The sequence below is a fragment of the Oncorhynchus keta genome, unplaced genomic scaffold (genome assembly GCF_023373465.1).
Source record: "Oncorhynchus keta strain PuntledgeMale-10-30-2019 unplaced genomic scaffold, Oket_V2 Un_scaffold_5510_pilon_pilon, whole genome shotgun sequence".
Taxonomy (NCBI): Eukaryota; Metazoa; Chordata; class Actinopteri; order Salmoniformes; family Salmonidae; genus Oncorhynchus; species Oncorhynchus keta.
The window spans coordinates 3344-18650 of record NW_026290963.1 but is presented as its reverse complement, the minus strand read 5'-3'; the positions used below and the strand labels follow the sequence as shown (position 1 = coordinate 18650).

General features: G+C 45.2%; 1 protein-coding gene across 1 annotated transcript in view; it reads left to right on the top strand.

Moving 5' to 3' along the window:
• Positions 1-14035, top strand: part of LOC118376755 (collagen alpha-1(XIX) chain) — a gene marked incomplete at its 3' end in the record, with an annotated part of 68826 nt that extends 54791 nt beyond the window's left edge. The window contains exons 13-14 of the mRNA XM_052517035.1: positions 5878-5931; positions 13991-14035. Of these exons, the coding sequence (XP_052372995.1) occupies positions 5878-5931; positions 13991-14035 (99 nt within the window). The remainder of the gene's footprint in view (positions 1-5877; positions 5932-13990) is intronic.
• Positions 14036-15307: the final 1272 nt, after the last annotated feature.

Here is a 15307-nt window from a genome sequence, read left to right as displayed (position 1 = left end):
GGGCTGACCTCAACACAACAGCTCATTGGTCACACAGACTGGGTTGGTTCCTCTGTGGGCTGACCTCAACACAACAGCTCATTGGTCACACAGGCTGGGTTGGTTCCTCTGTGGGCACAACCTAGTCCTCATAGGGTTGGTTTCCCAGACACAGCCTAGTCCTCATACGGTTGGTTTCCCAGACACAGACACAGCCTAGTCCTCATAGGGTTGGTTTCCCAGATACAGACACAGCCTAGTCATCAAAGGGTTGGTTTCCCAGACACAGACACAACCTAGTCCTCTTAGGGTTGGTTTCACAGACACAGACACAGCCTAGTCCTCATAGGGTTGGTTTCCCAGACACAGCCTAGTCCTCATAGGGTTGGTTTCCCAGATACAGACACAACCTAGTCCTCATCGGGTTGGTTTCCCAGACACAGACACAACCTAGTCCTCATAGGGTTGGTTTCCCAGACATAGCCTAGTCCTCATCTGGTTGGTTTCCCAGACACAACCTAGTTCTCATAGGGTTGGTTTCCCAGACACAGCCTAGTCCTCATAGGGTTGGTTTCCCATATACAGACACAGCCTAGTTCTCATGCGGGTTGGTTTCCCAGACACAGGCAACAGCTCATTTGGTTTCACCAGACACAGCCTAGTTCCTCATGGGTTTGGTTTCCCAGACACAGACACAACCTAGTCCTCATAGGGTTGGTTTCCCAGACACAGACACAGCCTAGTTCCTCATAGGGTTGGTTTCCCAGACACAACAGTCCTCATAGGTTGGTTTCCCAGACACAGACAGAGTCCTCATATGGTTGGTTTCCCAGACACAGCCTAGTCCTCAGGTTTGGTTTCCCAGACACAGACACAGCCTAGTCCTCATAGGTTTGGTTTCCCAGACACAGACACAGACACAGCCTAGTTCTCATAGGGTTGGTTTCCCAGACACAGCCTAGTTCTCATAGGGTTGGTTTCCCAGACACAGCCTAGTCTTCATAGGGTTGGTTTCCCAGACACAGACACAGACACAGCCTAGTCCTCATAGGGTTGGTTTACCAGACACAGACACAGCCTCGTCCTCATGGGTTTGGTTTCCCAGACACAGACACAGCCTAGTCCTCATAGGTTTGGTTTCCCAGACACAGACACAGCCTAGTTCTCACAGGGTTGGTTTCCCAGACACAGCCTAGTTCTCATAGGGTTGGTTTCCCAGACACAGCCTAGTCTTCATAGGGTTGGTTTCCCAGACACAGCCTAGTCCTCATTGGGTTGATTTCCCAGACACAGACACAACCTAGTGTTTCCCAGACACAGCCTAGTCCTCATAGGGTTGGTTTCCCAGATACAGACACAGCCTAGTCATCAAAGGGTTGGTTTCCCAGACACAGACACAACCTAGTCCTCTTAGGGTTGGTTTCACAGACACAGACACAACCTAGTCCTCATAGGGTTGGTTTCCCAGACACAGACACAGCCTAGTCCTCATAGGGTTGGTTTCCCAGACACAGCCTAGTCCTCATAGGGTTGGTTTCCCAGATACAGACACAACCTAGTCCTCATCGGGTTGGTTTCCCAGACACAGACACAACCTAGTCCTCATAGGGTTGGTTTCCCAGACATATCCTAGTCCTCATCTGGTTGGTTTCCCAGACACAACCTAGTTCTCATAGGGTTGGTTTCCCAGACACAGCCTAGTCCTCATAGGGTTGGTTTCCCATATACAGACACAGCCTAGTTCTCATAGGGTTGGTTTCCCAGACACAGACACAGCCTAGTCCTCATAGGGTTGGTTTCCCAGACACAGACACAGCCTAGTTCTCATAGGGTTGGTTTCCCAGACACAACCTAGTCCTCATAGGTTTGGTTTCCCAGACACAGACACAGCCTAGTCCTCATATGGTTGGTTTCCCAGACACAGCCTAGTCCTCATAGGTTTGGTTTCCCAGACACAGACACAGCCTAGTCCTCATAGGTTTGGTTTCCCAGACACAGACACAGACACAGCCTAGTTCTCATAGGGTTGGTTTCCCAGACACAGCCTAGTTCTCATAGGGTTGGTTTCCCAGACACAGCCTAGTCTTCATAGGGTTGGTTTCCCAGACACAGCCTAGTCCTCATTGGGTTGATTTCCCAGACACAGACACAACCTAGTCCTCATAGGGTTGGTTTCCCAGACACAGCCTAGTCATCACAGACACAGACACAACCTAGTCCTCATAGGGTTGGTTTCCCAGATACAGACACAGCCTAGTCCTCATACGGTTGGTTTCCCAGACACATCCTAGTCCTCATCTGGTTGGTTTCCCAGACACAGCCTAGTCCTCATAGGGTTGGTTTCCCATATACAGACACAGCCTAGTTCTCATAGGGTTGGTTTCCCAGACACAGGCTAGTCCTCATAGGGTTGGTTTCCCAGACACAGCCTAGTCCTCATAGGTTTGGTTTCCCAGACACAGACACAACCTAGTCCTCATAGGGTTGGTTTCCCAGACACAGACACAGCCTAGTTCTCATAGGGTTGGTTTCCCAGACACAACCTAGTCCTCATAGGTTTGGTTTCCCAGACACAGACACAGCCTAGTCCTCATATGGTTGGTTTCCCAGACACAGCCTAGTCCTCATAGGTTTGGTTTCCCAGACACAGACACAGACACAGCCTAGTTCTCATAGGGTTGGTTTCCCAGACACAGCCTAGTTCTCATAGGGTTGGTTTCCCAGACACAGCCTAGTCCTCATTGGGTTGATTTCCCAGACACAGACACAACCTAGTGTTTCCCAGACACAACTTAGTCCTCATAGGGTTGGTTTCTCAGACACAGACACAACCTAGTCCTCATAGGGTTGGTTTCACAGACACAACCTAGTTCTCATAGGGTTGGTTTCAGACACAGACACAACCTAGTCCTCATAGGGTTGGTTTCCCAGACACAACCTAGTTCTCATAGGGTTGGTTTCCCAGACACAGACACAGCCTAGTCCTCATAGGGTTGGTTTCCCAGACACAGACACAGCCTAGTCCTCATAGGGTTGGTTTCACAGACACAGACACAGCCTAGTCCTCATAGGGTTGGTTTCCCAGACACAGACACAGCCTAGTTCTCATAGGGTTGGTTTCCCAGACACAGCCTAGTTCTCATAGGGTTGGTTTCCCAGACACAGACACAGCCTAGTCCTCATAGGGTTGGTTTCCCAGACACAGACACAGCCTAGTCCTCATAGGGTTGGTTTCCCAGACACAGACACAGCCTAGTCCTCATAGGGTTGGTTTCACAGACACAGACACAACCTAGTCCTCAGACACAGCAACCTAGTTCTCATAGGGTTGGTTTCAGACACAGCCTAGTCCTCATAGGGTTGGTTTCCCAGACACAGAAACAGCCTAGTCCTCATAGGGTTGGTTTCCCAGACACAGACCAACCTAGTTCTCATAGGGTTGGTTTCCCAGACACAGAAAGTTCAGCCAGACCTCCTAGGGTTGGTTTCACAGACACAGACACAACCTAGTCCTCATAGGGTTGGTTTCCCAGACACAGACACAGCCTAGTTCTCATAGGGTTGGTTTCACAGACACAGACACAACCTAGTCCTCATAGGGTTGGTTTCCCAGACACAACCTAGTTCTCATAGGGTTGATTTCACAGACACAGACACAACCTAGTCCTCATAGGGTTGGTTTCCCAGACACAACCTAGTTCTCATAGGGTTGGTTTCCCAGACACAGACACAGACACAGCCTAGTCCTCATAGGGTTGGTTTCCCAGACACAGACACAGCCTCGTCCTCATGGGTTTGGTTTCCCAGACACAGACACAGCCTAGTCCTCATAGGTTTGGTTTCCCAGACACAGACACAGCCTAGTTCTCATAGGGTTGGTTTCCCAGACACAGCCTAGTCCTCATTGGGTTGATTTCCCAGACACAGACACAACCTAGTGTTTCCCAGACACAACTTAGTCCTCATAGGGTTGGTTTCTCAGACACAGACACAGCCTAGTCCTCATAGGGTTGGTTTCCCAGACACAGACACAGCCTAGTCCTCATAGGGTTGGTTTCTCAGACACAGACACAGCCTAGTCCTCATAGGGTTGGTTTCCCAGACACAGACACAGCCTAGTCCTCATAGGGTTGGTTTCCCAGACACAGACACAGCCTAGTCCTCATAGGGTTGGTTTCCCAGACACAGACACAGCCTAGTCCTCATAGGGTTGGTTTCCCAGACACAACCTAGTCCTCATAGGGTTGGTTTCACAGACACAGACACAACCTTCCTCAGACACAGACACAGCCTAGTCCTCATAGGGTTGGTTTCCCAGACACAACCTAGTTCTCATAGAGTTGGTTTCACAGACACAGACACAGCCTAGTCCTCATAGGGTTGGTTTCCCAGACACAACCTAGTTCTCATAGGGTTGGTTTCACAGACACAGACACAGCCTAGTCCTCGTGAAGATTCTCCATTGAGCATGTTCTTTAGTCCAGGATCCGGCTTAATCTGTGTCCAGGAAACCTGCCTTTTAAACGGATCAGTCTGACATTACTGGACTATTCTGGAATTACTGGACTGTCTCAAAGACGGAATAGATTCAATGTTTATTATGCAGAGTGGAAAACTAACGCTAACATCTTACTTAAAGCCTGCAGCTATAATGCTTTATGTCTTATCATGTGGCTCACAGTATGCTACTTCTCTCTAGGACATTTTCAACATTGTAATACATCATAACTGCATGCAATGGCAAGTGTTGCCCTGTTTATTCAACAGCTTGATAATCGTTGTTGTTTGAATTGGCATATTATCAACATGTTTGTTTCAAGTAATACAGTTTATTGTCCTTATAAAGTTGTTGAGGTTTTTATGAAACAGGTGGAAATGCAGCATTGTTACGATGCCTGTTTATTTAGCAACGTTTGGATGTCACTTTCTATACTGAATGTATTTCAAACGATGGTGACTGCCAAGAGAGAGCTTCATCATAACACTGCTGCCTGCTACTTCCTGGTTTATGATATGATTTGGTTATGCAGCTGTGTGATAGTGTCTTCTCTATCAACCTGGACGATGAACACACTCTCTCTCACACACACACACACACACACACACACACACACACACACACACACACACACACACACACACACACACACACACACACACATCAACGATGAACACATAAATCTATTACAATCACGATGTGAAACAAGGGTGTGCACTGTCAGATAATTAAGTCCATCAGAAACACTTCATTATCACACACACACACAACACACACACACACACGCACCCCCCCCCTGCCCCCATAATTTATTTATAATGTCGACGTAGTCCTAATTTGTTTACAACCAGGACTCCACATTCAGACAGACATTTCATGGAAACAAATAAACAGGATCATTTCAGAATTGGTTTTAGCCTGTTGCCTTCGAGTGGGTTATTTAATATACTTGGGACGACTGGAAGATGTCAACGAGTTCTTGTCTGTTCTGTGAACTTTAGCACGGTTTAGTTGAATGTCTCTGTAGAGGACATATCACTTCGATAAATAAACCGCTGAAGATGAGACCTTTGCTACAACATGAAGACAGACCGGTCATATCAGGTCTCATCTTTCAGGATAGGAATCAGGATTTAGATTTAGGGTTGGGTTTGGAGACATAAATTGTGTTTATAGATGAAGTTGACATTTTGTCATGATGCTTGTGACCAGTATCCCTTGTAAGAGGCCCTGGCAGTAAGAGCATCAATGATTGGATAAACCACCTTGGAACAGTCTCCTGAGGAGACGTCAGACCTTTCAAAACAACATGTTGTTAATGCACATCTGTACTTATAATGCATGGAAATGATGGTGTGCTTGTGTAGGACCTGAGTTTCAACTTGCTCTTTCCTCTGCAGGGTGAGAAGGGACCAGCTGGGGAGCCTGGTGCGGAGGGGAAACCTGGGATAAATGTAAGGTCCTATCTTTGCTATTTTACTATCGTATGCTGTTTATTCGTTTGCATCGTTAATAATAAAAACAGTGGCCTAAATACATGTGCAGGTTAATTTAGGTTGGAAGGGTGTTGGAAGGTGCTCAGCCAGGTTAATTTAGATTGGAAGGGTGTTTGAAGGGGCTCAGCCAGGTTAATTTAGGTTGGAAGGGTGTTGGAAGGGGCTCAGCCAGGTTAATTTAGGTTGGAAGGGTGTTGGAAGGGGCTCAGCCAGGTTAATTTAGGTTGGCAGGGTGTTGGAAGGGGCTCAGCCAGGTTAATTTAGGTTGGAAGGGGCTCAGCCAGGTTAATTTAGGTTGGAAGGCGCTCAGCCAGGTTAATTTAGGTTGGAAGGGGCTCAGCCAGGTTAATTTAGGTTGGAAGGGGCTCAGCCAGGTTAATTTAGGTTGGAAGGGGCTCAGCCAGGTTAATTTAGGTTGGAAGGGGCTCAGCCAGGTTAATTTAGGTTGGAAGGGGATCAGCCAGGTTAATTTAGGTTGGAAGGGGCTCAGCCAGGTTAATTTAGGTTGGAAGGGTGTTGGAAGGGGCTCAGCCAGGTTAATTTAGGTTGGAAGGGGCTCAGCCAGGTTGATTTAGGTTGGAAGGTGCTCAGCCAGGTTCATTTAGGTTGGAAGGGGCTCAGCCAGGTTCATTTAGGTTGGAAGGGGCTCAGCCAGGTTCATTTAGGTTGGAAGGGGCTCAGCCAGGTTGATTTAGGTTGGAAGGGGCTCAGCCAGGTTAATTTAGGTTGGAAGGGGCTCAGCCAGGTTAATTTAGGTTGGAAGGGTGTTGGAAGGCGCTCAGCCAGGTTGATTTAGGTTGGAAGGGGCTCAGCCAGGTTAATTTAGGTTGGAAGGGGCTCAGCCAGGTTAATTTAGGTTGGAAGGGGCTCAGCCAGGTTAATTTAGGTTGGAAGGGGCTCAGCCAGGTTGATTTAGGTTGGAAGGGCTCAGCCAGGTTAATTTAGGTTGGAAGGGTGTTGGAAGGCGCTCAGCCAGGTTAATTTAGGTTGGAAGGGTGTTGGAAGGCGCTCAGCCAGGTTAATTTAGGTTGGAAGGGTGTTGGAAGGCGCTCAGCCAGGTTAATTTAGGTTGGAAGGGTGTTGGAAGGCGCTCAGCCAGGTTAATTTAGGTTGGCCTATTTACTTGTTTTTAGAACATTCTCTTGCCTGTCCCCTCTGTTCCCTCCCCGTCCGTGCTAATATTAGGTTAAAGTTGTTATTTAAAGCTAGCATGTGATATTTAAGGGTAAAGGGGACACCTGAGAAGACAGAATGTCTTGTATGCATGACTGCCATGTGAGCGAGTATCGTTTTTCTGATACGAGAACTAACTAGGGGGCCTGGCTCAGTGGAAGACTACAGCCATGTAACCGTGCCCTAAGCAATCCACGTTCCACATGTATATGTCCTCAGCTTGTACAGTCATAGACGTATCAGGTGACAGAGAAAGAACACGTCTGGTGGCTCCGTAAAGACGATGACTGCAGCTCTATATCATCCCATCTGTTGTTTTTATGTGTTGAAGTATTAAATATAACCTTTGCAATAAGGTACGCTTCCTCTGAGTGTTGCTCTACTGTAAAATCTGAGATTTACACTTACAGTCAGTGATATCAAGTGTCAATTAGGACGTTTCCCTCTAGACTTTCTCACTGTGGTCAGCCTTTCGGTGTGGTTTCTGTGTGGGTAGAGCATGGTGATTGTAATGTTAGGATTGTGGGTTTGATTCCCGGGGCCACCCCATACAAAAACATGTATGCAGGTAATGACTGTAAATCGCTTTGGATTAAAGCTTCTGCTAAATGTTAAGTCTACATCTGAACACTAATGATCAGGTTGTTTTCCTATAGACGTTCACACAAGGATCAGCCTCACAACCTAAGGTTATGGGTGATGTTCAGCTATGGAGGTGAATCGCTGAGCCAATGGAAACATTGTAAACAGCATTTTCTGCAGTAACCTCTGTGGTATTCGTTGGGCCTGGCCACTCTAGATATCTGTTACCCTTACAGGATCTGATTCCAACGCAGCTTTGAAGGCAGTTCCCACTCACATGACACAAATCGCATACCTAAACGGCAACCTATTCCCTATGTAGTGCACTACTTTTGACCAGGGCCGGTAGGGTTGACCAGGGCCCATAGGGCTCTAGTCAAAGTAGGGCATTATGTGGGGAACAGGGTGCCATTAGGAACGCAGACACAACAGATAAGACAAACCCCTTACTGTAACTCTAACGGTGCATCTCTTAGTCTCTCCACACATGACAAAACTTCACCCTTCTTGTCTAAAGTGCCATTACCACCAGCCAGGCAGCCACTCTGGTTAGAAAGTGGCAGAGTGTGCACCATAAATGGGACCCTATTCCCTATGTAGTGCACTACTTTAGTCCAGAGCACAATAAAGCGAATAGGTTGCCATTTGGGACTCAGGCAGCAAGTAAGTAAACATAATTAGTCTTGCTGTCTTGAGAAATTCCCCTGCTACTCTCTCTCTCTCTCTCTCTCTCTCTCTCTCTCTCTCTCTCTCTCTCTCTCTCTCTCTCTCTCTCTCTCTCTCTCTCTCTCTCTCTCTCTCTCTCTCTCTCTCTCTCTCTCTCTCTCTCTCTCTCTCTCTCTCTCTCTGCTCTCTCTCTCTCTGTCTCTCTCTCTCTGTCTCTCTCTGTCTCTCTCTCTCTCTCTCTCTCTCTCTCTCTCTCTCTCTCTCTCTCTCTCTCTCTCTCCTCTCTCTCTCTCCCTCTCTCTGCTGCTCTGTCTCTGTCTCTGTCTCTGTCTCTGTCTCTGTCTCTGTCTCTCTCTCTCTCTCTCTTTCTCTCTCTCTCTCTCTCTCTCTCTCTCTCTCTCTCTCTCTCCCCTACTCTCTCTCTAGCCCCACTTCTCCCTCCCCACCATCTCCCTCACTCTCCCCCATTCTTCCCTCCCCGTCTGTCTCTCTCTCCCCCTCCCCTCTGTTTATTTGCTAGCTGAAGCGGTAGATGTAGAGTGTGTACTGGGGAGCTGCCAGATTGTGTTGTTGTGGCCTGGGCGCTGTCGGAGCGAGGAAGGCACAGGGCTGTGTGTGTGTTGTGGTCTGGGCGCTGTCGGAGCGAGGGAGGCGCAGTGCTGTGTGTGTGTTGTGGCCTGGGCGCTGTCGGAGCGAGGAAGGCGCAGTGCCACGTGTGTGGGTATATGTAGGTGTGTGCATGTGTGTGTTGTAGCCCGGACGCTGTCGGAGCGAAGGAGTCACAGTGCCATGTGTGTAGGTATGTGTGTGTAGGTATGTGTGTGTAGGTATATGTGTGTAGGTATTGTGGCCTGGGCGCTGTGGGAGCGAGGAAGGCGCAGTGCCACGTGTGTGGGTGTGTGTAGGTATGTGTGTGTAGGTATTGTAGCCCGGGCGCTGTCGGAGGGAGGGAGGCACAGCGCCATGTGTGTGGGTGTAGGTATGTGTGTGTAGGTATTGTGGCCTGGGCGCTGTCTGAGCGAGGGAGGCACAGCGCCGTGTGTAATTAGCAAGGCTAGCGTACACAGCTCCCTGTAGTGTCTCACACTGTGCTGCTGCAGGAGAGACAGAGAGGAGAGAGACTGAGCAGAGTAGACCTGGGTTCAAATACTACTTGAAATCATTTCATATACCAGGTATTGAATTTGCCTGGTGATATGTAACCAATGTAACCAACTGTAAACCCTAAAGTCAGCGCTAGAGTCAGTGCTAGAGCGAAGACTCAAAGCCTCCCATCCCTCCCTGCCTGCCTGTCATAAGGCCCAAGAGCACTGAGCAGAGGCTAACAAGAGTTGTCTCTCCAGCTCCCTCTCTCTCTCTCTCTTCCTGCCTAGATATGTGGTCTGAGCCCCAGCCTCTAAGCAAGGAGGCAGAGATATCATGGTCTTTACTGGTCTGATCCTAGGGTGACAGGACAGAGATATCATGGTCTTTACTGGTCTGATCCTAGGGAGACAGGACAGGGATATCATGGTCTTTACTGGTCTGATCTTAGGGAGACAGGACAGAGATATCATGGTCTTTACTGGTCTGATCCTAAGGAGACAGGACGGAGATATCATGGTCTTTACTGGTCTGATCTTAGGGAGACAGGACAGAGATAGCATGGTCTTTACTGGTCTGATCTTAGGGAGACAGGACAGAGATATCATGGTCTTTACTGGTCTGGTCTTAGGGAGACCGGACAGAGATATCATGGTCTTTACTGATCTGATCTGAGGGAGACAGGACAGAGATATCATGGTCTTTACTGATCTGATCCTAGGGAGACAGGACAGAGATATCATGGTCTTTACTGGTCTGATCCTAGGGAGACAGGAAAGAGATATCATGGTCTTTACTGGTCTGATCTGAGGGAGACAGGACAGAGATATCATGGTCTTTACTGGTCTGATCCTAGGGAGACAGGACAGATATATCATGGTCTTTACTGGTCTGATCTTAGGGAGACAGGACAGAGATATCATGGTCTTTACTGGTCTGATCCCAGGGAGACAGGACAGAGATATCATGGTCTTTACTGGTCTGGTCTGATCTTAGGGAGACAGGACAGAGATATCATGGTCTTTACTGGTCTGATCCTAAGGAAACAAGACAGAGATATCATGGTCTTTCCTGGTCTGATCCTAGGGAGACAGGACAGAGATATCATGGTTTTTACTGGTCTGATCCTAGGGAGACAGGACAGGGAAGGATATAGGTCCAGCCTCCGCCTCTCTCTTCTCCGATCCCTCTCTGCATCTCTTTCTAACTGGGTTACCCTGATGGAGACGGGACAGAGGAGGGAAGAGAGGAAATCAGAGGGAAATGAAGGGAGAGTAAAAGGGAGGAAAAGGTTCACTCTCTCCCTAAAGACATCATTATCTTCAGCAGACAGCAGAGAGGGAGAGAGGGGACCTTTCTCTAAAGATCAACAACATACATCATTTAGAAGTGGTGGGGTTAGGCCGGTGTAGGCCGTGATTGTGAGTCCCATAGGGCGGTGCACAACTGGCCCAGCGTCGTCTGGGTTAGGCCGGTGTAGGCCGTAATTGTAAATAAGGATTTGTTTTTAACGAACTTGCCTAGTTAAAAAAAAAGTTAATAAAACAAAATATATATTTTTAAATGTCCCTCACAGTGCATGGTTCTAGTCTGTTACCACACAGTTTAATTCACTACAAACTAAAGACATTCTGTTCAATCCATGGTCAGTTCAGATACTGTGATGAGAAAAATCCCTTGACACACCATATGGTGTTGATAACCTGGTTTATGGTCTGGATTATTTGAATGGCTTATGAGATCAGTACATGATCAAGTGTCAAAATGTTTTCTACCTTAACTATTAACCTATAGAATACCGTGACTATAAACCTATTGTCCAAATCGTTATAAGGAGTGGACCAAGATGCAGCGTGGTATGTTTCCATCCTTTTATTGGGAAGAGAAACTCAAAGAACAAAAACAATAAAGCGAAAAAATGAAACGTGAAGCTCAAAGTGGTGCTCACAGGCAACTATACCTAGACAAGATCCCACAAAGGGGAAATGGCTGCCTAAATATGATCACCAAACAGAGACAACAATAAACAGCTGGCTCTGATTGGGAACCATACCAGGCCAACATAGAAATATAATCACCTAGATGCCACCATCACTATAAACCTCGAGAATACCACTATAAATCTATAGAATACCACTATAAACCTATAGAATACCACCATAACCATACACCTATAGAATACCACTATAAACCTATAGAATACCTCTATAAATCTATAGAATACCACTATAAACCTATAGAACACCACTATAAACCTATAGAATACCACTGTAAACCTCTAGAATACCATTATAAACCTATAGAATACCACTATAAACCTATAGAATACCACCATAACCATACACCTATAGAATACCTCTATAAACCTATAGAATACCACTATAAACCTATAGAATACCACCATAACCATACACCTATAGAATACCACTATAAACCTATAGAATACCACTATAACTATAAACCTATAGAATACCACCATAACTATAAACTCATAGAATACCACTATAAACCTATAGAATACCACAATAACTATAAACCTATAGAATACCACTATAAACCTATAGAACACCACCATCGCTGTTAACCTAAAATGCCACCATAACTATACACCTGCAGAATACCACTATAAACCTATAGAACACCACTATAGAATACCACTATAAACCTATAGAACACCACTATAAACCTATAGAATACCACTATAAACCTATAGAATACCACTATAAACCTATAGAACACCACTATAGAATATAGAATACCACTATAAACCTATAGAATACCACTATAAACCTATAGAATACCACTATAAACCTATAGAATACCACTATAAACCTATAGAATACCACTATAAACCTATAGAATACCACTATAAACCTATAGAATACCACTATAAACCTATAGAATACCACTATAAACCTATAGAATACCACTATAAACCTATAGAACACCACTATAAACCTATAGAATACCACTATAAACCTATAGAATACCACCATCACTATTAACCTATAGCATACCACCATAACTATAAACCTATAGAATACCACTATAAACCTATAGAATACCACCATACTATAAACCTATAGAATACCACCATAACTAAACCTATAGAATACCACTATAAACCTATAGAATACCACTGTAAACCTATAGAATACCACTATAAACCTATAGAATACCACTATAAATCTATAGAATACCACTATAAACCTATAGAACACCAGTATAAACCTATAGAATACCACTATAAACCTATAGAACACCAATATAAACCTATAGAATACCACGATAAACCTATAGAACACCACTATAAACCTATAGAATACCATAAACCTATAGAACACCACTATAAACCTATAGAATACCACTATAAACCTATAGAACACCACTATAAACCACTATAAAATGCCACTATAAACCTATAGAATACCACTATAAACCTAAGAACACCACTATAAACCTATAGAATACCACTATAAACCTATAGAATACCACCTATAGAATACCACTATAAACCTATAGAATACCACTATAAACCTATAGAATACCACTATAAACCTATAGAACACCACTATAAACCTATAGAATACCACTATAAACCTATAGAACACCACTATAAACCTATAGAATACCACTATAAACCTATAGAACACCAGTATAAACCTATAGAATACCACTATAAACCTATAGAACACCACTATAAACCTATAGAATACCACGATAAACCTATAGAATACCATATATCTAAGCGGATGTTCAGATCAGTTTATCATGAATATGTTCCTGCATCATAAATATCGATCCAGACCTGCAGGTGGGAATCTGACACTCAGTGCTATACCAGTAGAGGATGTTGATCTCACATTAAAATGGCTCTGGGTGATTTATATTACTATTGGCAACGTCTTTGTTCTTTATTGACAACAGAAAGGTGTCTAATGTCTTTGTTCTTTATTGACAACAGAAAGGTGTCTAATGTCTTTGTTCTTTATTGACAACAGAAAGGTGTCTAATGTCTTTGTTCTTTATTGACAACAGAAAGGTGTCTAATGTCTTTGTTCTTTATTGACAACAGAAAGGTGTCTAATGTCTTTGTTCTTTATTGACCACAGAAAGGTGTCTAATGTCTTTGATCTTTATTGACAACAGAAAGGTGTCTAATGTCTTTGTTCTTTATTGACAGCAGAAAGGTGTCTAATGTCTTTGTTCTTTATTGACAGCAGAAAGGTGTCTAATGTCTTTGTTCTTTATTGACCACAGAAAGGTGTCTAATGTCTTTGTTCTTTATTGACAACAGAAAGGTGTCTAATGTCTTTGTTCTTTATTGACAGCAGAAAGGTGTCTAATGTCTTTGTTCTTTATTGACCACAGAAAGGTGTCTAATGTCTTTGTTCTTTATTGACCACAGAAAGGTGTCTAATGTCTTTGTTCTTTATTGACAACAGAAAGGTGTCTAATGTCTTTGTTCTTTATTGACAACAGAAAGGTGTCTGATGTATTTGTGTGTTCCCAGGGTTTGAAAGGAGACTCAGGTCCTATTGGCCCCAAAGGTGATCAAGTAAGTCATAATCCTCATCTATGGTTTGGTTTTAAACATTAGTGAATAGTATGAGCTGACTAACAGACATTAAACTGTAGGCTAGGTGCTGACTAACGGAGAGTCAACTGTAGGCTAGGTGCTGACTAACAGAGAGTCAACTGTAGGCTAGGTGCTGACTAACAGAGAGTCAACTGTAGGCTAGGTTCTGACTAACGGAGAGTCAACTGTAGGCTAGGTTCTGACTAACAGAGAGTCAACTGTAGGCTAGGTGCTGACTAACAGAGAGTCAACTGTAGGCTAGGTGCTGACTAACGGAGAGTCAACTGTAGGCTAGGTGCTGACTAACAGAGAGTCAACTGTAGGCTAGGTGCTGACTAACAGAGAGTCAACTGTAGGCTAGGTGCTGACTAACTGACTAACAGAGAGTCAACTGTAGGCTAGGTGCTGACTAACAGAGAGTTAACTGTAGGCTAGGTGCTGACTAACAGAGAGTCAACTGTAGGCTAGGTGCTGACTAACAGAGAGTACACTGTAGGCTAGGTGCTGACTAACAGAGAGTAAACTGTAGGCTAGGTTCTGACTAACGGAGAGTCAACTGTAGGCTAGGTGCTGACTAACAGAGAGTCAACTGTAGGCAAGGTGCTGACTAACGGAGAGTCAACTGTAGGCTAGGTGCTGACTAACAGAGAGTTAACTGTAGGCTAGGTGCTGACTAACAGAGAGTCAACTGTAGGCTAGGTGCTGACTAACAGAGAGTACACTGTAGGCTAGGTGCTGACTAACAGAGAGTAAACTGTAGGCTAGGTTCTGACTAACGGAGAGTCAACTGTAGGCTAGGTGCTGACTAACAGAGAGTCAACTGTAGGCTAGGTGCTGACTAACAGAGAGTTAACTGTAGGCTAGGTGCTGACTAACAGAGAGTCAACTGTAGGCTAGGTGCTGACTAACAGAGAGTACACTGTAGGCTAGGTGCTGACTAACAGAGAGTAAACTGTAGGCTAGGTTCTGACTAACAGAGAGTCAACTGTAGGCTAGGTGCTGACTAACAGAGAGTCAACTGTAGGCTAGGTGCTGACTAACAGAGAGTCAACTGTAGGCTAGGTGCTGACTAACAGAGAGTCAACTGTAGGCTAGGTGCTGACTAACAGAGAGTCAACTGTAGGCTAGGTGCTGACTAACAGAGAGTCAACTGTAGGCTAGGTGCTGACTAACAGAGAGTCAACTGTAGGCTAGGTGCTGACTAACAGAGAGTCAACTGTAGGCTAGGTGCTGACTAACAGAGAGTCAACT